The sequence below is a fragment of the Taudactylus pleione genome, unplaced genomic scaffold (assembly GCF_031769625.1).
Source record: "Taudactylus pleione unplaced genomic scaffold, aTauple2 ptg000102l, whole genome shotgun sequence".
NCBI lineage: Eukaryota > Metazoa > Chordata > Amphibia > Anura > Myobatrachidae > Taudactylus > Taudactylus pleione.
Window position 1 is genome coordinate 5,245,001 of NW_028284504.1, and position 24,833 is coordinate 5,269,833.

At 44.0% G+C, this 24,833-nt stretch overlaps 1 protein-coding gene across 11 annotated transcripts in view; it reads right to left on the bottom strand.

Annotated features, from left to right (window-relative positions):
* TANC2 (tetratricopeptide repeat, ankyrin repeat and coiled-coil containing 2) overlaps positions 1-24,833 on the bottom strand; it is a 632,660-nt gene that overhangs the window by 201,349 nt on the left and 406,478 nt on the right. For all 11 annotated transcript variants that reach the window (XM_088470703.1, XM_088470704.1, XM_088470696.1 and 8 more), the window contains one exon: positions 2,664-2,735. In XM_088470703.1, coding sequence (XP_088326829.1) covers positions 2,664-2,735 — 72 coding nt within the window. The remainder of the gene's footprint in view (positions 1-2,663; positions 2,736-24,833) is intronic.

Here is a 24,833-nt window from a genome sequence, read left to right on the forward strand (position 1 = left end):
AGCAGACATACATGTAGGGATGTTAGCATGTACTTAGTGCTGATTTTTCTGTTAGCCATTTAACTAGTTGCCTCCATGAGGTATAGATAATGGTTATCTTTTAATCCATTGTAATAGCTTTATGTGTGTACATTATTTTTTATATTACCGTCTAAGCAATTTACTACAGATAATAGACAAAATAACTTAACAGTCTGCACATTTGTGAATGCTTAAGAGATGCAACTTTACAAATAAAAAAATAAAAAGATACATGCAGAATCTTTTTGACTTTACTTCAGTTTATCAATCTGCAAGTACAAATAATACTATATGTGCAAAATCAAAGTGCAAGACTGGAGACCAGGCTTTGAGACAACTCCAAAATAATAGGTGGAAAACTTACTAGCTTAAAAGCATTTTATTTTTTCATAAGCAGATATCTGGTCAAACAATACAGTAAAGTGACTGGCGGGAGAACAGAAAAACTTCCAGTACACCGCTTGACAGAGTCTATTGCCTGACACAAAATGTTACTGGTTTTAAAACAAAATCCTCAGTATTGCAAAACATTTTCCATTTTTTGTTAACTTTAAAAAATAACTAACATTACAAGCTGTAAACAAAAATATGTTTCATTATTGGCTCACAGACTATGAAGATGCCAATAAAAGTGAGTGTGTTTATTAACAAAACTAGATTTAAAACCAATAAATACAATGCAATATCCAAATAAAATCTACCACAATAGGAAATTGTGTAGTAGTTACCGGAGAAGATAAATATTGTGTGTCAACACTGGGGCTAACTTGGTCAGAAGGGAGATAAGGAGAGAGGTAGGGCTCAGTGTAAAAAGCTGCACCCAGATTAATATAAAACTAAATATAGTCAGGCAGCTTGAAATTCCTGGAAAGAACAGGACTGGAATTACATTTCAGTATTGCAGCATGAAATATATCCTGGAAGAGTAACCCAATTAGTGTGAGTCCCCAGCTGATGGATGAAGACATGGAGTAATTTCTAGGATTCCACTGAACACTTGGAAGTCCCCTTGTCTATTAACCTCAGTAAGACAATGGTACACTCCATATCATGACAAGGTGTTTGGAACAGAAGAGCTATGATTGTCACCAGCATTTTAAAAGAAAATATACCCTTACTATATTTACTGCTATTTCATGACGTAAATATTCTGTAAAACATGCAGGCATTACTTAGACAGAACATATACTCTTAATTTATCTGCATAAAAGCAATCATTAAAGAGGATGTAGAGTCGTCTCGCACCCGCCAGCATCACCACCCCAGTGGAACTCTAGGACCCTACAAATACCAAATTGCAGCCATTCATGTCAATGCAAAAAGCAGGAAAACGTAAACTAAACTTAACTCCCACTTTTGCTCAGAGTATGTATATTGTGAACATGGGCCCTACTTGACTAGAAGCTATGTCATACCCAATCAGGAGTTGCATGTATTCTACACCCATGTTGTAGCTGCTGAAATAGTGTGGGCAGGATGGTTTCTTCAACACTAAGGGGAGAATTTACAAAGCCGCAGCCCCTCCCCGCGGGTTGCATGTGAATATTATAAACGGCACCCGGAGTCAGTATAAAGCACACCGGGCTTTACACTAACTGTGGGTGCAGTTTTAAATATGCTCGTGCAACGCCCCCGGTACGCAGCGTAATTCTCCCCTAACAGCCCTTGGGTAAGGGTCCTTAAATCGCAGAATTTGACTGTCAATTACACTAAAGTTATTTATTCTTCACACTATATAGGAAAAATGTATTGTCTAGTTAGTTTTAAAATACCAGTGACACCTAGTGGATAAAATGAAAGCAAAATAAGCATGAGCAAGCAATATCTTTATTTGCACTATCAAAGAGTATGATTTACACTAGGGGTGGGCAATAAGCGGCCCTCCAACTGTTGTTGAACTACAAATCCCAGCATACATTGCAACATTTTTAGCATGGCCAACATCTGGGGGGCCGCAATTGCCCGCCCCTAACTTAAACGCATGAAACTTTCTTTACGAGCAATTACTTACTGGCACAGTAAGGATTTGGAGATTCAGAGGTGCACAAAATTCAAAAGCAAAGATGATGTTCACGTAACTGTGTGATTATTTGTAACTGCGCATGCACGAAAAGTCCTGGAAGCCCCTACGGCACATGCGTTACACCGAGTGTACGCACAGAGATGCGATCGGGACAGATAGTATTAGATATGGAGCATCAATGTAATGAACGTTCCTGGGTGGTGGCTCGGAGGTGGCCTGAAGTGAAAGCAAAAAAAATTCTGTCTCATGGCCATATCATAGCAGTGTTGCAGGTGTGTCAGTTAAAGTGGCTGCGTTCTCCGACGCAGAGCCCATGTTTAGGCGAAGAAACTGCCCTGCCATAGGGCTGGAATACGCATCGATGGTGCATGCAATGATTCCTCAATGGTGGTGTGTCAAGACTCACCCGTGGCGTTACAGCGTGCAGAAACACTGACCGTGGCCATTTCAGGACATGCTTATTCAGACGCAGGCTACTATACCAGGGGAGGGCAGACACTAGCACTTACATACTGTCGCAACCGCGACTACAGCAACAGACGCAAGAGCAGACACAAAAGTCCACCTCTGAATCAGGCATTGTAGTGTTGGTGCAAGACTGACACATGCTGCTTCTCACCTTGTGAAGCCCGGCCGTGGCGGGAGTCTACGCTGTGCTGCCTCCGGTCCTGTGGTTCCTCATTCCCCCCATCTAGAGAAAAATAAAAGCAAAAGAGCAGTTTGGTTAGATACTGGCCACCTGACTATCTAATAGCCAATACAAATGAGTTCTGGATGTCAACAATATGATGAGCATGCTTACGCATGGGGTGGTCTATTAGTAGAGTAACATTGAGAATCAGATCAAGTGTTTTTTCAACAATCAGGAAGGGAACCCTAAGATTGTATAAATGATATATGAAAGGTCCACTGTTCACAACATTTACTAGATCAAGACTAAAGGGGGGTATCCACTAGACAATAAAGGTCAACGATTGAACGATAACGATAAAATCGTTCGAAAGTTTGGTCTTTTAGACATCTATTATCGTGCAAACATGCTGGTCAACCTGACGATATCGTCAGGCTCAGCATGTTTCCAGATGATGGATGACCCTGCACTGAACGTCTGCTCGTTCAGTGCAGGCACATCACACGACTGACAAACGACTGCACGATTACAATGTCGTAATCGTGCAATCGTTTTCAGATCTTGTAGTGGATGCCCCCCATAAGGGCACAGCTTTCACAATGCAGTTCAGTGGTCTGGTGTTATACACAATACTAAAAATGTCTACATCACCATGTACAAAGTCATGTGTTATCCTGCAAGGTCATCACAAAGTTGTTTGAGCCATAAAACAATCAAGCCCACAACATGTTTGCACAAAACTTCAATACTAAATACTAAGTTAATAATTAAAATGGACTGGGCAGAAAAAAAACAAGACCAGCTAGTATTTATAGTAAATCTATTATTAAATATCTGACATCCCCAATGCTGTAAATTAACCACACTCTGCATACAAAAGAGACATTAAACTTGGGAGTAAAATAAAAAAAAAGTTTCTAAGTGGTGACGTACTAGCGTTGGTATAAGCAAAGGCTAATTGATAGTCTGAGATCATGGCTATACACAGAAGCTCTGCAGTGCAGCCTTCCCTTGCAGATTCCTCCCCTTTTCTCTGAACATGTAGGAGATTTTCAATAAATGACATCTGATTAGAACAGGAGCCTATCACTGCAGATAGTCGGGTAAGGGATAGTCATTGTTGACTCTGAATAAACAATTACATAATATTTATGGTGAAGGAAATACCAATTCTCTCATTTTCTGACATATTGCTTTGTTTAATGTGCTTTCCCCAGGTTCAAAATTGGGTGATACAGAGGATATGGCGATGTGCATCAGGCATCTATACAGTATAATTAGTGACAATGATCTGTGCCCTCTCCATCATGCAGTTTCCCATCTCATCATACACACACACACACACACCCCTCCCTCAACATCTCTCGCCACAGCAAAAGAAAGACTAGGAGAGGAGAAGCGCCGGCACATGGTAAGGAGAGCAGGCTGGGACATATGCTGGGTCAATATTACTAGGTTAAGAATAGAAGCTTAATTTGTGAAAAAATCCCTTCCCGCCAGACAGCGTATGGATAGGTGTACTATTTTCTGGGGACAGGAGTGGCATGTAGGAATGTCTGAATAGAGTACAAGAAGGATCTGAAGGTAGGTGGAGCATTTTGTGACAAGTGATGGCTTTTTCTTTGATTAAGTAAGTGGTAGGGGTAAATTTACTAAGATTCATGTTTGGCCGAGATTAAACACGAGAGTTTGCCCTAAACAAACTTGAAAATTTACCAAGAATCGTGTTTCACTAAATTGTGTTTTGTGATGATATATGTGATCATGTTTTCTACCAGTGTTCCCTGTGCCTGACCGTAACCAAACACACCTGAACATACAGCCGGCACAGATCAGCGAGATACGTGCAGGTTACAGATGTGTATTAAAAATGGTTTCAGCGCGAGCCTGTGGTACCCTGGAGAGGGCGGGGACCCCTTTATTAGGAAAGTCCCCTCCTCTCCAGGGATCCCCGGCCTTGGCTGACTAGTGTGGTGCGAGAATGCTTTGGCCAGGGGACCCCGTCAAGTTTGTCCCCCGGCAGCGGCATTACATCCCCGCTAGTAGAGAGAGGAGCTTGTTCTAAAAAATACAGGGGACCCCACACCATTTTCCCCCATAATTTAAGAACCAGGAACGGCTCACAGAGCTCGATGCTAGTTCAAAAAATATGGGGAAACCCTATACATTTTGTTTGCAGTATTTTTTAACCAGGACCAGCTCAAAGATCCCGATGCTGGTTATGCTGGGGGGAGAATCACTAATCTGTGTATGTTTCTGCAGAACACGCTGCTCAAGTGGTATTTTATTTGAAAAGTGTATTTTGGTGCGAGTTTGCTAATTTTACATGCAACTTTTAAAACATGATTCTTGGTAAATTTGCAAGTTCTATTGTTTCCTATGGAAAGTACTTGCGAGATGGTTCGATGGTGTATTTATTTGTAATTTGTTTGGCGTTAGTAAATTTGCGCGCCAGAAAAGCAGACTAAACACACCCGAGAATGCAATCTGGACCAAACAATTCTTAAGCTGGGTACACACTGACAGATACATTGGCTGATCAATTGATCGGCCAACGTATCTGCTGCCTGCCGGGCAGTGTGTACCGGCGATATGCTACTAAACGCCAGCATTCACCGACATATCGCATTGGCTGTGCTGCACAGCTGATGGACAGATAGGTCTGCAGACATATCTGTCCATCGGCAGGTGTGTACGGGCGGTCGGCAGACCGCCCGTACACACACAGCTGCGAGGAGGGGGGGTAGGACACGCTCCCTAGTCGCCGGGACCTGCGGCAGACCGCCCATACACACACAGCGGCAGCCGCGAGGAGGGGGGCGGGACACGCCCCCGACCCAGCCGCCAGGACGGGACAAGCCCCCCCGGGCAGACACAGATGATGGTTGATCAGTGTGTACGACCATCATCTGCCGATATATCTGCAGATCACTCGATCTGCAGATATATCTGTATAGTGTGTACCCAACTTTTGTAAATTTACCTCGTAATGTGTGCAAACGTTCCTGATGTTAGAAGGCAGCACATCATTGGCTAATGACCGAAATATGCGGAAAGGAAAACATAAAATATATGTTCTTGAAGAAATAATGCTAAAAGTCCTAAAACTAAAGCCAAGCTTTCTTGAATACAACAAAAGCCCAAACATAAAAAGACATCACATTCAAAACAAATACACATAAAAATTAGACAGGGTGATGCACAATATTAAATTTGACCTCTTTGAAACCACTGTAAATTTATATATTTTTCAGTACTACATACATATTCATATTTTTAGCCAGTGGCAAATCTATAATGGGTGCAGGGTGTCTAGGGGGCCGCACACCGTGCACCCATTTCTGCAATACCTCACCGGAGTCCCACGTTGGTAGCACCAGCAGCAGTGTTGTACAAAAATCACTAGGAAAATGGAGCGGCGCCCATTTTTACGGTGCTTTGCACATACGCAGTAGGAAAATCGCAGAGGAAATGGCTACCGCGCCATATCCCCGAAGACCTGTGTAGTCGACTCTAGCACTAGTGCTTACAGTGCGCATGCGCACGACTGAGGCGGCTCCGTCGTGCGCGAGACCTGGATAGCGACGGGCAAGCCATCGCTCCAGGTCTCGCTACAAAGGGGGCGTGCTGTCGATGGTGAGTGACAGCACGCCCCCTTTGGTGGGCGTGCCGGGGGCGTGGCTGCCCAGACGGAGGCGTTCCCAATGGAACGCCTACCGTCTGGGGCCGGCCCCCCTGACATCACAAGTGATGTCAGTGGGAGTGCTCTCAGCTCTGATAGAGCCGAAAGCACTCCAGGGCTTGCGGCAACGAGACCCTACCACAAGGGTCTCGTCGCAAGCCAGATGGTCTCGATGGTCTTGACCATCGCGACCATCTTCCTGGCCGCTCGCTGTAGCTGTGGGTGGTCACCCACAGCTATATGAGCGGCCAGGAGGCCGCTCTAAAAATGAAGAAGGGCGGCCCTGATTCAGAGCGAGCGCTCTGTCAGAGCGTCCGGCTCTGAATCAGGGCCTGATTCAGAAACGCTCGCGAGCGTTGAGCTCTCGCAAGCGGGTCGATTTTGGCCCAGTGCGTATGCGCACGATGGAGCCGGCTCCGTCGTGCGCATGCGCAAGACCCGGATAGCGACGGCCAAGCCGTCGCTATGGGTCCTGTACCAAAGGGGGCGTGTTGTCGATGGTGAGTGACAGCACGCCCCCTTTGGTGGGCGTGGCTGCCCAGACGGAGGCGTTCCTATGGGAACGCCTAGCGTCTGGGGCCAGCCCCACTGACATCACAAGTGATGTCAGTGGGAGTGCCTTTGGCTCTTATAGAGCCGAAAGCACTCCAGGGCTTGCGGCAACGAGACCCTATCACAACGGTCTCGTCGCAAGCCCGATGGTCGCGATGGTCTTGACCATCGTGACCATCTTTTTGGCCGCTCGCTATAGCTGTGGGTGGCCACCCACAGCTATGCGAGCGGCCAGGAGGCCGCTCTAAAAAAAAAAAAAAAGAGAAGGACGGCCCTGATTCAGAGCGAGCGCTCTGTCAGAGCGTCCGGCTCTGAATCAGGGCCTCAGTGCGCTGCCGGAATGAGAAGAGGGGGCCCTCTCCTCTCTTAAGATGCCCCTGTTTTTAGCATAAAATTGCTATGTTGCTGAGGTTTTCAAGAAGTAGAAAAGTAAATATCAATGAGGGTAAGACAAAAGGATGAAAAAAAAACAAAAAACAGACAAACAGTTTTGGACAAAAGTAATGACTTTTGCTACCTGGACCAAAGAGATCTGATCCAAGGAACAGACAGTGAGGGTGTCTCCCTGCAATAGCGTGTCATCGTAGTCCCCGGCTGGTTCAGCCCAGTGTTGGTTATTGTAAAATAGAATGAACCCCCGTCGTCCTGTTCTCCCCTATTTTCCAATACCAGTCTATGCTCAGAGGTCCAGGGCTGGTTATAGACCTGGGGTGAACTCTATACAGTGGCGTAAGTTCATCCCAGACGCCCGGAGGCAAGTTATAATTTGCTGCCCCCCCTGTCACAGCCTCTGACACTGTAATGTAGCAATTTGCATGCAGACAGGCTATAGATAGAAGAAGGCAGCAGCTGATGATCTGACATGGAGCTCTCCACTAGTGTATGGTGGCTTCTCAGGTGCAAGGAAGGGGTGCCATGTATTGGGCGGCCGTGACGGTATACTCTGGGTATATAATTACAGCTCTAAGTGGTGTGAATATGTATGGACAATGGAGGAGGTGCCCCTTCAGAGCTGGAGTCCGGCGGCAGGCGCCTCCATTGTCTCCCATAGTTCTGCCCCTGGCTCTATACGATTGGGCGCCCAACGGATCAATTCAATTGTTGCTTCATTCAGGCACTGCACTGTGAAAAACTGTGGGTTTGAAACAACAAAGAAGCACAGCTCCCTATTGTGTACAGGAAGTACATGTTACCGTCATATATAGCTACTGTGTGGAATGAATGACATGTAAAGCCAGGAAAGGCAGAAGTGCTTTGATATCCCCTTTCTTGCTACCAACAAAAGATGGAAGCTATATAAAATGTTTAGCAGAAAAAGGAAACTTATTTCCTAGAACATTTTTAGAAACAAAAGTTCATGCTCTGAATCAGGAAGGTTATAAATCAGTGGGATCATTTCCAGTCGCCCATCAGAACAGATACAAAGTTACATTGCTTCTATACAAGATAAATTCTTTAGAAAGCCTCCTCACACCAATGAATGGCAAGTCACATGGATGAATGGATTACAAAAGTACGGGGTGCGAGTAGACAGACAGATAGAGATCATCTTAAAAAGAGAATACTTTTCATTTTCTATTCTGGAGAGTGCTGGTCTTCTATTTACTGTATCAGAATGTCCTGTTGCCCCTTCACTGTGCCCCTTTAGGAAATGGTGAGCAGCCATCTTTTATATTATTTACATATTACTTCATACACACACGACTCTATTCCTCCCTTTTCCCCATTACTTCCCCTTTTTACTACTGTTTTACAGTTTTCTTATCTCATTTTACTTCCCCATACCACTCCATTTCTGTCCCCCTCCTCCTCACTCGTGTGTCTCCTTTTCTCGCTGTGGCTACTGGCAGTGTGCACGCAGGGTCGCTAGATGTTGTGGCCAGTTTTGTTCCTTTTTTTCTCTTTCCCAACACCACCCTTCACACTAACTTTTCATACCTGCCCCACTTTTCCCCCATCACTCTCTCTGGAGTATAGTTACTAAAGTGCAGGTTTTTAGAAGTGGAGATGTTGCCCATAGCAACCAAGCAGATTCTAGCTATTATCTTCTAGAAGGTGCTAGATTAATGTTAAGCACAATCTGATTGGTTGCTATGGCCAACATCTGCACTTTTGTAAATATACCCCTCTGTGTCTCTTGCTACTCCTGTTCTATCCTTTACCTGGCTATACCCATTTTCTTCCTCTATCTTTCTCTCTTTACCCCCATCTAGTTCTGCACCTCTTGCCCGAATCTGTCTTTCTTCTCTCTCCCACTTTTTATCTACTCCCTGCTGCCTTTGTTCCAATGGAGTCTGATTGGTTTAGGAGTCTGATTGGTTTAGGACTGATATCATCACCATCACCACACCCCAAAAACAGGGAGGGATGGGGGTGGGGAGAGTGGCAGCGGTTGGGTGACAGGGCCCAATATGAGTTACTTGGTGCCCTATGTCTGTCCAGCTGCACTAAGAGCTCTGAGGGCCTCCCCTCTTCTCTAGTGCACAATTGTGGAGACAGAATTTAAGCTGCTTACATAAAGATATTAGTGGTATAAAAGTAGTATTGTATATGACAGAAGTATTACCCCCTGAGGGATATGAAAGAAAGTATAGAAAGAGTATTTGCACTTGTAATGCAGTGAAAGCAATAATCCCTGTTCATGTGGCACTTTATTTTTTTTAACTATTATAGAAAATCAAAAGGAAATGCAATCTATAAATATGTCACAGTATATCGTTATTATAATGGTTAGTATTTACATAAGTTAAGCAAATAAATTAAGGACCAATTAAACATGTTATTACGTATAACAAGGGTGAAGCAGCTAATACCAATACTATATGCCTTAAGATGGGTACACACCTGTACAATCATTAGGCCGTTCATCCAATATCGAGAGAGCGGCCATTGGATTGTATAGGTGTGTACGCTGACCCGATGCAGGAGAATTAGCTGATAAACGGCTTATAACGCTCCTGCAACGGTCGGGATCAGGAGGTCGCATCTGGTGTACTGTTTAATATCTATCAGTTTGACCTCCCGATCCCATAGAAACCCGTACACACTGTGCTATGTCTGCACAGTGTACGCGGCTCACAGGCAGCTGATAGGGGTCACACTGGGGACAGACTGCAGGCTGATCGGGACAGTTTTATGTATTTAGGGAAACAATGGGGCTGATAGTGTATGGGGTATACACAGGCACTTGGCTCTGGTCACACCCACACATCACTGGTTACAGCTCTTTTCCTTTTCAGTATAGGCCCTTGAACATTTTCAGCCCCAGGCCCATTTTGACCTTAATTCAGCCCTGAAAATGATGAACTTTCTACCAAAGCTGAGTGACATCACAAAGGCTGTTTTATGACGTAACAAGTCACATGGTCAGTATACTGATGTGAAAAATCTCCTACTGCATGCATTTTCCCATTTCTATCTATTTACTTATAATCTATCATTTAGGTTCAAAAAAAAAAGCTTACATTACAAGATCAGTAGATCTATTAACAGACACAGTTGATAACTGACAGTTTATAGCAAGTCACATGATCAGCCTTTTAATGTGATAAATTTAGATTCTACCTGCATTTTATCATATCTATCATTTAAATTAAAATAATCTTATATTACACAGTCAGTAGGCATATTAACAGATTAAAACTCGTATCCTACCTACATTTCACCTTCTATCTCTATTCATCTAGCATTACTTACATACTGTATATAACATTTAGGTTAAAATAGGCATACCTTACATTGGGCTCTATTCAGCAACAGTGACAATGTTACCCTGATTATTATCGAGCAACATTGTCACTATTTTTTATGAATTGTTAGAGTTATGGCTATTCAGCAATATTTTCTGCAGGCACAACGATTGCGGTAACATGCGGTCCCTGCGATGTTACAGAAGATCGCGATATTACAGAAGGCATTGTTATCGGTTTCCGAAAACAATCCCTTCTGTTTCTGCTTCTGCTCCTGCTCAGTCATGCGCTCAGGAACAGTCTCCATCCCTGTTTGTCCAAAGTGATTGATATGTGTACATAGGCTTTATATTAGTCTATATACATGTATATTTATGTACTTTTATATTTAAAATTTATATATATATTTTAAATGTAATAGCACATAAATATAAATGTATACAGACTAATATAAAGCCTGTATACACATGTCAATCTATTTAGGCAGGTTTGACATGCTCTAATTGGACTTACCTGTCTGCTGTCACCAGGAAGCAGGGACCGGAGACTGGGCTTTGTTACAAGATGCTGCAGGGACTTATGGGAAAATTTCCCTGTCCCTGCAGTTTTCGGGAGAATTTAATGTATTTTCTTCATATAACACCATTCTGAGATGACGTTATATAAAGAAAATATTTTTCACGTAATTTAACACTTTTTGCTTTGCTGAATAGCAAAAAGCGTTAAAGCACTGTAGAGATCAATGGCTGATCCCTACAGTGCAGTACTCTGCCAGATGGGAATTCATGGAGAAAATAATTGCGTTATCTTCTCCATTATCCCATTGCTGAATAGTGGATTTACATAAAATATACGGAAATCATAGTTTCCGCATTTTTTTTATGTAAAAGAATAGACCTCATTGTGAGATGTCAAATCAGTATATAGCAGTGGTTCCCAAACTGTGTGCCGCGGCACCCTGGGGTGCATTGGGACACTTGCAGGGGTGCCTCAGGTTGGTGGTCCAGCACCAAAACAAATTCTTTATTGTCAATGTAATGTAAATATGTGCACAAACAGAAGCACAAACCCGTCCACCACTATATAACCAAACCTAAGGATGACAGGTAAGCACAATTTACTTCACTGCATTTTTTTTCTGAATTTCTCAATACCAAACTTTAGGCTTAGGGGTGCTGTGAAAACAATGCTGATGCACTAGGGCACCGTGATTCAAAAAAGATTGGGAACCACTGGCATATAGCCTTAATCCCAACACCCTCTGCAACTACCGACCCATATCTCTCCTCTCCCTTTTGCCTCTAAACTCCTTGAGCATATTGTAGGCATATTAACAGATACAGTTGATAACTAACACCAATACTATCTATCATTTCAATTAACATACGCTTTCATTACCCAGCCACTAAGTATATTAACAGGTTATAAATCGTATCCTACCTGCATTTCACCATATCTAGCTATCTATCGCTGTATATATCTAACATTTTTTACATATATGACAATTAGGTTAAAATATTCATACATTACATTATGAGATGTCATATCAGCATATACAGTTGATAACTGACAGTTCTTTACAAAATGATAACCTTTCTACCAAAGCTGAGTGACATCACAAAGACTGTTTATGATGTAACAAGTCACATGGTCGGTATACTGAGGTGAAAAATCACCTCCTGCATGTATTTTTCCATTGCTATCTATCTATAATATTTATAATCTAACTATTCTTTAGGTTAAAATAAGCTTACAAGGTCAGTAGACATAGTTTTATAGCAAGTCACATTATCAGACTATTGAGGTTATACAATAAATCACATCCTACCTACATTTCACCAATGCTATATATCTATCATTATTTTAATTTACAACATTTAGGTTAAAGTAAGCATACCTTACATTGTGACTTGTCGTATCAGCACATACAGTTGGCAACTGACAGTTCTCTACAAAATGGTAATCTTTCTACCAAAGCTGAGTGATATCATAAGGCTGTTTATGATGTAACAAGTCACATGGTCAGTATACTGAGGTACAAAATCACCTCCTGCATGTAGTATGTCATTGCTATCTATTTATAATATATTATTTATTGCCATCTATTTATAATCTATTATCTAGGTTAAAATAAACTTACACTACAAGGTCACAGTAGATATATTAACAGATACAGTTGATAACTGCCAGTTCTATTGCAAGTCACATGATCAGTCTATTGAGATTGATCTATCCATCATTTAGGTTAAAATAAACGTAAACAACGCAGTCAGTAGGCATAATAACAGTTACAGTTGATAACTAACAGTTCTCTACAAAATGGTCAGTGCCAGATTAACAATAGGGCGGGTGGAGCTCCAGCTCCAGGTCTCCACATAAAAATAGGCCCAAAATCAGCGTTTTGATGACCAGCTGCCTAGCTGGTCACACAGACAGCCATAAATTTTAAATTTTAAAATAGTTTTTCTATTTTTCTCACAAAATTATGATTTTTTTTTTCTAATTTTACATATTAGGGAGATAGTAGGGCTGAGAGTGTTTGGGGTGTAGACAGGCACTTGGCTCTGGCCACACCCACACAGCACCAGTTACAGCTCCTCCCCTTAAAAGTAAAGACCCTTCGACATTTTCAGCCCCAGGCCCATGTGGCCCTTAATCCGGCCATGCGTGTGTGGATGAGAAACTATAGATTTGCTGCCTCAGTCTGCATACACTCAAAATGGGACACACTTTATAATGTCTGAAACACTCAGGCTCACGAGTCAGTACATCCTTTAATAATTAATTACCAAATGGTCACTAAACTGCTCTTTTGCCCCAGTTTGTTGCATTTTCTGCAGCCTGCAAGATCGCTTTAAGAGCTAAAATGAGAATAAGTGTAATCCATTTCACCCTCTGTTCACCCCAGTCTTCTCAGGACAGCCTGATGAGTGCTTGTCCACACACCCAATGTCTCACAGCCACACACCTCATACAGCCATGTCAACTTCAGAATGTTGGGAGCAATGTATATTCCTCAATATTGGTATAATACATTCTTTGCTGAAACACTGAATCTTCCAGGACAGTACAAGTATAGGTTGCTTAGTACGTTTCCCTTGACTTGTAGTCTATTGTAGCATGGTTGGATTTTCGTCAACCAATTCTCTATAGACACACTCTACTTAGACAGAACATTCCCATGGGCCTGTCACAAAGCAAAAATATAATTGTGGCTGAAGGGACGTAACTGAGAAAGAATGGGGCACTCACATTCCTCTGCTGCTTTGACGGATCGTTTTAAAACGGCAATAGAAATGAACGCTAAACCAGACTTCAGGCTCAGTGATAGCGGTGAGTGACAAAATATGTGGGTCCCAGGGACCCTCCGCTGCTCGAGTGTAGTCTATTTGAAAAGTGTATTTTGGCGCAAGTTTGCTAATTTTACATGCAACTTTTAAAACATGATTCAGTGATCGCGGTGAGTGACGAAATATGTGGGTCCCAGGGGCCCTCCACTTTAAAAAAAAAAATGGGGTCCTACCTGACCATTTCTGGGTCCCATCATAATTTATGCTTTAGAGCTCCCCATATGCCTCTCAGACCTTCCCTGACCCCTTACAAGTGATGCCACACAGCCATGCCCGGCCTCTACACATTATGTCGCACATTAATGCCCTTTAGTCCCTCTACTCATTACCCCCAGTGGTAGTCCCCCCCCTATGCATTGCCACTAGTAGTAGGCCCCCCTATGAATTGCCACTAGTTGTCCCCCTATGCATTGCCCCCAGTAGTAATCCCCCTATGCTTTATCCCTAGTAGTAATCTCCCTATGCATTACCCCTAGTAGTAATCTCCCTATGCATTACCCCTAGTAGTAATCTCCCTAAGCATTGCCCCAGTAGTAATCCCCCCTATGCATTGCTCCCAGTAGTAGTCCCCCCTATGCACTGCCCCAAGTAGTTTACCCCCTATGCATTGCCCCCATTATTAATCTCCCCCTATGCAGTGCCTCCAGTAGTTTACCCTCTATGCATTGCCCCAGTAGTTTACCCCATATGCATTGCCCCCAGTATTGGCCCACCTATACCCCGGGCCTTGTGCCCACATATATACCCACAGGCCTATTGCCTGAATATATCCCACGGCCTAGTGCCTGACAACCCTGGTGGTCTAGGGAGGGGTTAAATAACGGTGGCCCAAGGCCGCCTGCCCGTATGGTGGAAGAGGCTGCGGGGGGGAGCTTTGTTAGCTCTTTTCCTTTCTACCCCCGCAGTCCTCAGCTTCATTCTTCTGCCGCTGACCCGTTCTGGCCAGCGGCGCCGCCTCTTCCTTTTTGATCACGCCATCTTCTGGCCTCTTGCGCAGCCGATGGAACTGTTGCCGCGCCACTCTTCTCTTCGGGAGGTCTTCACTCCCCCCTCCGCCGCCGGACTGAACGTTCCCGCTCAGTGGCGTCTATTAAAAATGTCGCTTGTGGGCGGGGCTATGACGCGGCGAGCCGCGATTGGCTCGTCGCGTCTGCCTATTAGCTGCTGGACCACGAGCCAAAAGCTTGCGGCCAGTGCCAACAACCGCCGCTACTTTGCTTCTGGGCAGTGAGCTCCGCGTAGCTTGCACCCGGAGCCAAGCTTCTCCCACCGCCACTTTACCGCCGACGCTAGTGGAAGGAACCAGGCGGTCTCTTCACCAGGTACCCGCTGCGGTAGCTTACCCGGTGCTGGGAAGAAACACACTGTCCCAGCGCCAGGCACGGATGCTGTGCCGATGCTGGGATCAGACACTTGATCCCAGCACGGCTTTCCACAGCAGCAGCCAATGAGAGTCTGACTCTCATTGGCTGCTCTAACAGACAGCGTTATGTCCTTCTCAGGGGGACGCGCTGTGCTGCAGCCAGATGTCAGGGATTGGCCACAGCGCAGCGTGTCCCCGGGGACCCACCTTCTTTGTAAAAGTGAGTCCCCACTCTCAATCCCAGGTAAAATACGAGCTATAATGCGTATTTACAAACACTGATTTAACATTCATTGCCGTTGTAAAACTATTGGTCAAAGCTATCCGACAACAGTATAGGCGTGATGTGGAAATAGCATCGCGCTGGGCAGTTTAGTCAGAGAATGCCCGTTCTCGCGAGTAAACACCCTGTTTAATGCGCGAGTGGCGGGAGAACGAGCATTCTCCGACCTAATAGCGCACAGAATTAAATAGCTCCGGGAGCTCCCTTTCGGCGCTATTTAATTTGCATTCAATTGAATCAAGCCCAATGAAAGCAAGAGACACTTTGGCATCATAAAAAAAAAAAGTTTTATTTAATTTCAAATATACCTTAGGAGAACTAATATGTGAAAACACAGACATAAAAGCTCACGTATTCATCAATATATTTGGCACATTGTATATGGTATTGTCTGAGACGTTACATAATATACTTGAACTTGATTCAGGTTACTATTTTATTTAGCAGGTGTGTGCTGCTGTCTACAGAAAAAGTAATAGTTGCTTTCTTTCAACGTGAGCCATGTGTCAGTCACACAGCTGGGTTCATTCCAGACCACTGCAGATCAAATCAGAGGTTGTGTAAGACCTTTTGACTGAGTGGCTGCCACCTTGCCATGTTTTTGCAAGATCAGCTTATCAGCAAACAGTGACAATCCACCGTTCCTTTAATGACAAGGACCACACGAAGGATAGAAAGCAAGACTAGCTTAACTGACTCAAATAAACTAATCCCAAGTCTACAGCTAGTAACTAAGCAGTTTTTATAATGCCTGTGTGGGAAAAAAAGTGCCCCCCCCCCCCCTCCCCAACCACAGCTTCCTTCTACCACCTTATCCAGAGGCGACAAAGATGAGGTGAGGTTTTACGCAAGTTGCTGCTCTGCTCTCGCGGCAGCAGAACAATATGTAACATTGAACCTGAGGAGGAGATAGCTACAGACAGGAAGTGACTTTGCAAACAGGCTGTGCGGGGAGAGAACAAAGAGATCAGAGCTGATGGTGTGTCATACTGAATCCTGGCTAAGCCTCTCTTCTTACGTAGGAGCTGTATCTCATCGTTTTCTGTGTATAAGGCTATTGCCAGCTGTAGACTAGACTGCTATATAATTATTATTACCACTATATTATATAATTATATAGCGCACACATATTCCGCAGCGCTTTAAAGAGAATATTTGGCAATTCACATCAGTCCCTGCCCCAGTGGAGCTTACTATCTATGGGGTCTATTTAGTAAGCAGTGTCAGGAGGCAGAGTGAAAAGTGATAAGAAAGTGATAAGGTACCAGCCAATCAGCTCCCAACTATCATCTCACAGGCTGTCTCTGAAAAATGACAGTTGGGAGCTGAGTGGCTGGCACATTATCACTTTCTTATTTCTTTTCACTCTGCCTCCTAACGCTGCATAGTAAATAGACCCCTATGTTCCCTATCACATGCACACAGACATACAAACACTGGGGTTAATTTGTGTTGGGAGCCAATTGACCTACCAGTATATTTTTGGAGTGTGGGAGGAAATATTTAATAACAAAGAATAAATACACTTTCATTATCACTTTCTTGAATTTTTGCATAACATTAAAAAGCATATTTATTCACCATGTCTGTGTTGCACGCTTTAGACTGATTTTCAGGTATCCTCCTCAGTTTCAAATCTTATTGACAAAAAGCTGCAGCATATATAAGCCATAGAAGACAACAATCCAAGATCCACATTCCATATAGAGCTATAAAATGCTAAGTCCTGTCCGATTGTGTGAATTCAAATCTGACAAAGATCTGACAGCCAGGCCTAACACCTGGATCGACCAATATAAGAAGACATATGAGCAAAAGCCTGGGGTTTTGTATGAGTAGCAGGCCAGATAAAATTGTAAGGATATTTTATTGTCTACTAGCAAAATGTTAACTATCAATAGAACAAAACTCCCACAAATACCCAATCACGGGACTATACTGCCCAAGCAAGATCTGGTGTTGCACAGTAGCAAAAAAAAAATTAAATCCTATGGGGGGCAGGGATTCAATTACGCGCAAGTAGCCTTGTGAGATGCATCTCTGTGGTATATTACTGGTACTAAACATTGCTTATTTTTACTTGCTCTCTGCAAGTTTGTTTGCTTTGCTTTAATATCCGAACTTGTGAGAAGCAGCACATTACACAAGGCTCCAAAAAACCCACAATTTATTAAAGATCACCCTAAAAGTAATTTTTTTCTAGTAGTTTTAGAAATTGTAAACAAAACATGTGATACGAGTTTGATTTGTATGCATGGGACGTAGTCTGCATCTCAGCGGTCGGAATCTCGGCTACAGAATCCCAACCGCTGACATCCCAACGGTAAGTATTGGGGTTAGGCTGCAGGAAAGGGGTGTTAGGATACTTACCTAATCCGGTCTTAATTCTGACTGTCAGGATGCCACTGTCGGTATGCTGACCACCGGGATCCCATACCCAAGCACCAACAGGTCGTCATGTTTTGTGGATTTCTTTAAACATACACAGATGAGGATCTATTTTATTATCCCACCTGCTTCCACATAGAGAAATCCTCAAAACATGACCTGTTGGGAAAACCTGAGAGTTTAGGACCACCGATCTACACTATGAACTGGTGACCTTATGGGAATATTATGCTACTTTTTGAATCTCTTCTGGCTGCTGTACAAGAACTCTATCAGAGGGATTTCCAATGTCCCCTTATAAGCCATTGATTAGCACTCATATTACACCAGCTTAGCAAAATGTGATCACTCATCATCATTGTGATATATTCAAATATGCAAAGCTAAGTGTGCTCTTTGTAATTTTAACCTATATATTTGATTTACTGAACATTTATTAAAAAAAAAGATAAAGTTTCCCATTTAAAAAACTTTTTTTCCCCCTTCTCATAAAAATGTAAAACAAAAAAAGGATCCATGAACAATACATGCTATTCTTAATTCTGAATACCATTAACACTAATAAACACTTTCTGGATATAGCAGAAGACAAATGAAGCACAAATCGGTAGCACTGTGGTATATAGAAGTATAATCTGTGTATGACTCAGACACCTAATACTCTCACTTCATCACACCAAAGACCTCCAAGTGCATGGGACTACTCAATAAAGTCACTCCGTCAGGCATGTGATGTCCTATAAGTGGAGGCTTCTTCTTAGCATTTGCTAATTGCATCACAGAGAAATGTAATTAGCATAATAGAGGTTTGTGTGACAGTGCTGCATTAGCGAGCTCCTGGCTGGCTGGTTAATAACTCCACAACAGAATGTAAAAGCAGATGAGCATAAATGGCCTATTCCTACCCAAAGTGACATCTCAGCTAGTTTTCACCTTCAGCCTTTCAATTCACCCATAAATGAGAAAAACGGAAATTAAGAATACGATTCCAGCTCCATTACTTGTGCCAGCTCCACATAGAAGTCATTCAACTCATCTACTACTCTTTTTGCAGTATTTTAGGACATGACCCTTTCTACATGAAGATAATTTGATAATAAATCCCTACAGGAACTCACGGCTGAAGCTGTAAATAAGGCTAACATTACAAGCTACCCCCAGCTCAGCTCACCTTACCTGACCTCCAGTCTTGCGCTAGCAGTCATTATTTTAATCTTGTATTACTGCTTGAATTTTGCAGAGGAATTTCTCCTCACAAGAAACCCAATACTTTAATATCATACAGATCTCAGGAGAATGAACGATTTAGGAAAGTGCAGGGTTTGTAAGGTAAGCAAGTAGCCACTATATATTAAATAAAGGGTACTGCATAATGTGCCAAAAAGAGACGAATTTAGGGGGAAATCAATAGTTGCTAGTGCCCATAGCCCTCTTCAAAAGTGACCGGGAGATATTCAATTGTTTTGGAAGCCTATCGTGGATTTCTGATCGCACCCTTCTGAGGTGCAAGAAGAAATCCGCCCAAAGTAGGGCTTTTAGGTGCTTGAACTGCAGTGTGGATTTTGGGCATTTAATCCATCACTTAGCACAGGAGAAACCTCTTTACGGGACTAATACCATGCATTTTGGTTGCGAGAAAGCGGCCATCGTGACGAACGAAGGACTTGTCGCGCAAACAAGTGACTAGCTCCTGTCACTTTAGCTGGGAGCTGTGGGTGCCAAAAGCAATTGAATCGCCCTCAAAAAGTTATAATAATATTAATTCACGCATAAAGAATGATAGACATTTACATAGCCTTTGTTCAAATACAAGAAAATCACAGAATTTCGCAAAGCTAACTATTTTCCTAACCTAATAAATTGATTTGTTTTAACTGGAAGTTATGAGCCCAAAATGTTTTGTAAAGAGAAAGGCAAATTGCCAACTTCACTTGAAGGTCATCGCATTTGTAGGTGAAAAGGGAACTCTAAAATACTAGTGACATAGGGCCTCATTCAGAGGCGGTCGGAGGATGCAAGCGGTCGCTCAGAAACTGGGCGGCCGCTTGCATCCTGACCGGCCGCCTCTGTTTCGGTCGTTAGGTTGTGGGTTAACACCCACAGCTCTAACGACCGCTAGGGTGATGGTCGCGATGGTCATTGACCATCGCGACCATCGGGGCTTACGACGAGACCCTAGGGTAGGGTCTCACTTGTCGTAAGCCCCGGAGAGCTTCTGGCTCTGTCAGAGCCGGAAGCTCTCCACTGACATCACTAGTGATGTCAGTGGGGCCTCCCCCAAACGGCAGGTGTTCCCATGGGAACGCCTCCTTTTGGACTGCCACCCCCCCCGGCCCGCCTTCCAAACAGGGCGAGCTGTCAATCAACATCAACAGCTCGCCCCCTTTGGAAAGAGACCCGCTACGACCGGCGCTGTCGGTCGTAGCGGGTCTCATGCATGAGCACGAAGGAGCCGGCTCCCTCGTGCGCATGCGCACTAGACAAACATCGAGGCGGCCGTGCGGTCGTAGACCGTGCGGCCGCCTCTGAATAAAGCCCATAGTCTCGACATTTACGTCATGTCAATTTAAATGGTCAATTTGGTTAAGTTTTAGACAAAAATATTCCCAAATTGTTGCAGCGCGACTTAAAATGGCTACAACTCCGAAAGAGATAGAGAGAGAGTGATAATCACCAATCAGCCATAACAGTAAAACTACTCATAGGAGTGAATAACATTGATTATCTTGTGGGTGGGATATATTAGGCAGCAAGTGAACAGTCAGTTCTTGAAGTTGATGTGTTGGAAGCAAGAAAAATGGCCACGCGTAAGGATCTGAGAGACACTGCCAAGGACCATATTGTGATGCGTCAAGAGCATCTCCAAAACTGCATGTCGTGTTCCCGGTATGCAGTGGTTAGTACCTTCCAAAAGTGGTCCAAGGAAGGACAACCAGTGAACCGACGATAGAATCATGGGAGCCCAAAGCTCATTGATGTGCGTGGGGAACAAAGGCTAGCCCATCTGGTCCGATCTAACAGAAGAGCTACTGTAACATAAATTGCTGAGAAAGTTAATACTGGCTACAATAGAAAGGTATTAGAAAGCTTGCTGTTTATAGTGCTGCGTAGCCACAGATCGGTCAGAGAGCCTATGCTAACCCCAGTTCAATGCCGGAACTGCCTATAATGGGCACGTGAGCTTCAGAACTGGACCATGGAGCAATGGAAGAAGGTAGCTTGGTCCGATGAATCACATTTTCTTTTACATCATGTGGATGGCCGGGTGTGTGTGTACATCATTTACCCGGAGAAGAGACAGCACCAGATTGCACTATGGGAAGACGGCAAGCTGGCGGGGGCCTGCCAGCAATGTACTATTGGGAAACAAAAAGTCCTGGCATTTATGTGGATGTTACTTTGACATGTACCACTTACCTAAACATTGTTGCCGACCAAATACAGGCCTTCATCGGTAGCCAGTCACGAACACAGGGTGGGCAGGTCCAGTCTGGGCCACTGTGTAGTGTGAAGGGCATTACTGTGTGTCAGAATGTATAAGGGACACTACAGTGTGGCATATTGTGTATGAGGGGTACTACAGTGTGGCATAACATGAATGGGCTCTGTGTGGGGGCCCTTTTAAGATCTTGCTATGTGGCCCCTAAAGATCTAGTTATGCCCCTTGCATGCAAACACAGAGGGCTGATGAATATATATGATAGTTTTAAAAAGGACTAAAGTTGGGTACACACTGGACGACATTTTGAATGATTTGACTATTTCCAACGAATCGGAACAACAAATTGCGCGCTTCAGTGAGACATTAGTCACGTCTTTTGGTCAGCCCTACATGCTGCTCAATCTGCAGACGTCGTTAACGATTTTTACCACATCGTGCCGTGTGTACGCTCTACTGACTGAGCGGGTGATATGTTAACATTATATAGTTAATGATCTAACCACCAAAAGTTTCACAATATATCGTTCAGTCATTTGTAAGATTGCACAGTGTGTATGCACTATATCGTTTGTCCAGGAGTTCAAGGGAAATAGTTGACGATATCGCATTGTATGCAAATCGTCCAATGCAGCGTTTTCCAACCACTGTAAGCCGCAGGCGGATGTTAGGTGTGCCGTGTCGCTGTCACAAGCGGCGGTCAGAGGTCACGCACGCGGCATTGCCAGCCAGCTCTTCTGCCCCGCTAGCGCGTGTGGTGCTGAGAGCTCTGCACTGTGGTTTATATTTTTCTGTGGAAACCATTCAATGTGATTGTTTTTCCTGTTGGGAGCAATGTTTTTTTTTTGTTTCTGTGGGTGCTAGCCAATGTTATTTTTTTCTTTGGGGGCCAATGTATGTGCGTTTTATTCCTGTGGGGGAGAATGTATGTTTGTTTTATTTCTCTGGGGCCAATGTATGTGTGTTTTATTCCAGTGGAGGCCAATGTAGTGTGTTTTGATCCTGCGGAGGCCAATGTGTGTGTTTTTTTAATGCGGGAACCAATATGTATGTTTTTTCATAGGTCGTGCACGCCGGATGGTGGGCCTTGGCAATTTTAAAACCTTGCGTAGTGTGTCTCGAGTTGAAAAAGGTAGAAAATCACTGGTCTAATGTGTACTTAGTTTAACTGGATTTAATATGAACTTGCATGAGTCAAAGTTTGCGCAGCATGTAAAGCTGGCCATACACTGTGTGATATGCACTGTGCGACGCGACGGGGGATCTGACGTCCGACATATCGGGCGGTCCCCACACACAGTGTTCATCGGATGGCCGACCTCCCGATGTGCCGGCTCCCCCTCCTCCACCCGCATAGCGCTGCATGGGATCGCACATCGCATCCCCTGATCGACTGAACCTGCAGTAAGATATGGGGGTGCGACGTACGACCCCACGGTTGCGAGCTTTGTCCGATATCATGCCCATACACGGTACGATAGAGCAGCCAAATCGTACTAATCTGTCGGATTGGCTGCTTTATCACACAGTGTATGGGAACCTTAAGATTAAAAGGATACATTTGTAGCTTTAATAAAGGTTTTTGGCAGACTGCCAATTTTCACTGGAGTCAGCCCGGAACCGGTGTACTATTATTATTATCCTTTATTTATATGGCGCCACAAGTGTTCCGCAGCGCCTTACAAAGTACATAAACAAATAATTTGACAACTGACTTACAGTAAAAAATAGGAAAAGGACATGGATAATATACATTGATACATAAGTGACCATAACACCTAGATACGCTCTGTAAGCAACCAAGTGCTAGGTGCCCTGGTGGGGGGTAAGAAGTAGGTGAAAGTAAAGTAAGGAGGAGCACAAGAGGGTAGAGGGCCCTGCTCGTAAGAGCTTACATTCTAAAGGGGAGGGGCAGACAAACAGGTGTGACACAGATGGGGTAAACGGAGGAAGGAGCATGTTGCAGCAAGGTAGGATGGGAGCTGGAAGTCTTTGATGAAGTAGTGGGTCTTGAGAGCCCGTTTGAAGGATTGTAAAGAGGAGGAGAGTCTGATAGGGAGAGGGAGAGAGTTCCAAAGGTCGGGAGCAGCACGGGCAAAATCTTGGAGGTGGGAGTGGGAGGAAGTAATCAGTTGGCAGGAGAGGCGGCGTACATTGGTTGAGCGAAGGGGGCGGCCAGGAGAGTGGAGGGAGATGAGGTCAGAGATGTAAATGGGAGAGGAATGGGTGAGGGCTTTGTAAGCAAGTGTGAGAACCTTGAATTGGGTTCTAAAAGGGAAGGGGAGCCAGTGGAGGGCTTGTAGGAGAGGGGAGGCAGATGTAGAGCGTTTGGAGAGGAAGATGAGTCGAGCAGCAGCATTGAGGACAGAGTGGAGAGGAGAGAGATGGGAGTTGGGGAGGCCAGATAGGAGAAGGTTACAGTAGTCCAATCTGGATATGACCAGTGAGTGTATGAGGGTTTTGGTGGCATCCTGGGTGAGAAAGGGTCTAATCTTGGAAATATTTTTGAGATGGAAGCAACAGGACTGTGAGAGGCTCTGGATATGTGGTTTGTAGGAGAGGGAGGAGTCCAGGAAAACTCCAAGACAGCGCACTTTGGGGCTAGAAGAGATAGTTGTGCCATCAATTGTTAAAGAAATAGTGGGAAGTGAGGTTATGTTGGAGGGTGGAAAAATGATCAGCTCAGTCTTAGACATATTAAGTTTAAGAAATCGCTGGGACATCCAGGAAGAAATAGCAGAGAGACAGTTGGAGATACGAGTGAGGAGAGAGGAGGAGAGGTCAGGGGAGGAAAGGTAGATCTGAGTATCATCAGCATAGAGATGATAATGGAGGTCAAAAGAGCTGATGAGTTCACCCAGAGAGGACGTATAGAGGGAGAATAGTAGAGGTCTAAGAATGGAACCTTGAAGAACACCTACTGTAAGAGGCTGTGGTGGGGAAGAGGAGTCATGAGACAGAGAAGGACCGGTCTGAGTGGTAGGACGACAGCCAGGAGAGAGCAGTGTCACGTAAACCAAGGGAGTGAAGGATTTGCAGCAGGAGAGGGTGGTCAACAGTGTCGAAGGCAGCAGAGAGGTCAAGGAGAATAAGCAGAGAGTAATGGCCCTATGAAAGTGACCCCATTTTTAGGGATTGTGTGACAGTGTGTGGCCCTGACGAAGGTCAAACCTAGGCAAAAAACCTAATCCTGTTCAAACTACACCACCATGCCAAACTTGGTGGAGCTAGGTCCAAAACTTTGGCAGTTCATAAAAGACAGATAGACATCCTTTCTCGCTTATTATATAGATATGGGTCATTCAATGAAATATAGGTCACAATACATGAAAATTAAACTGTATCACAGAAGATGCAAAGACATTTTCAACTTCATTTCTTTCTTACTAATGAATTTAATGTAACTGTCACT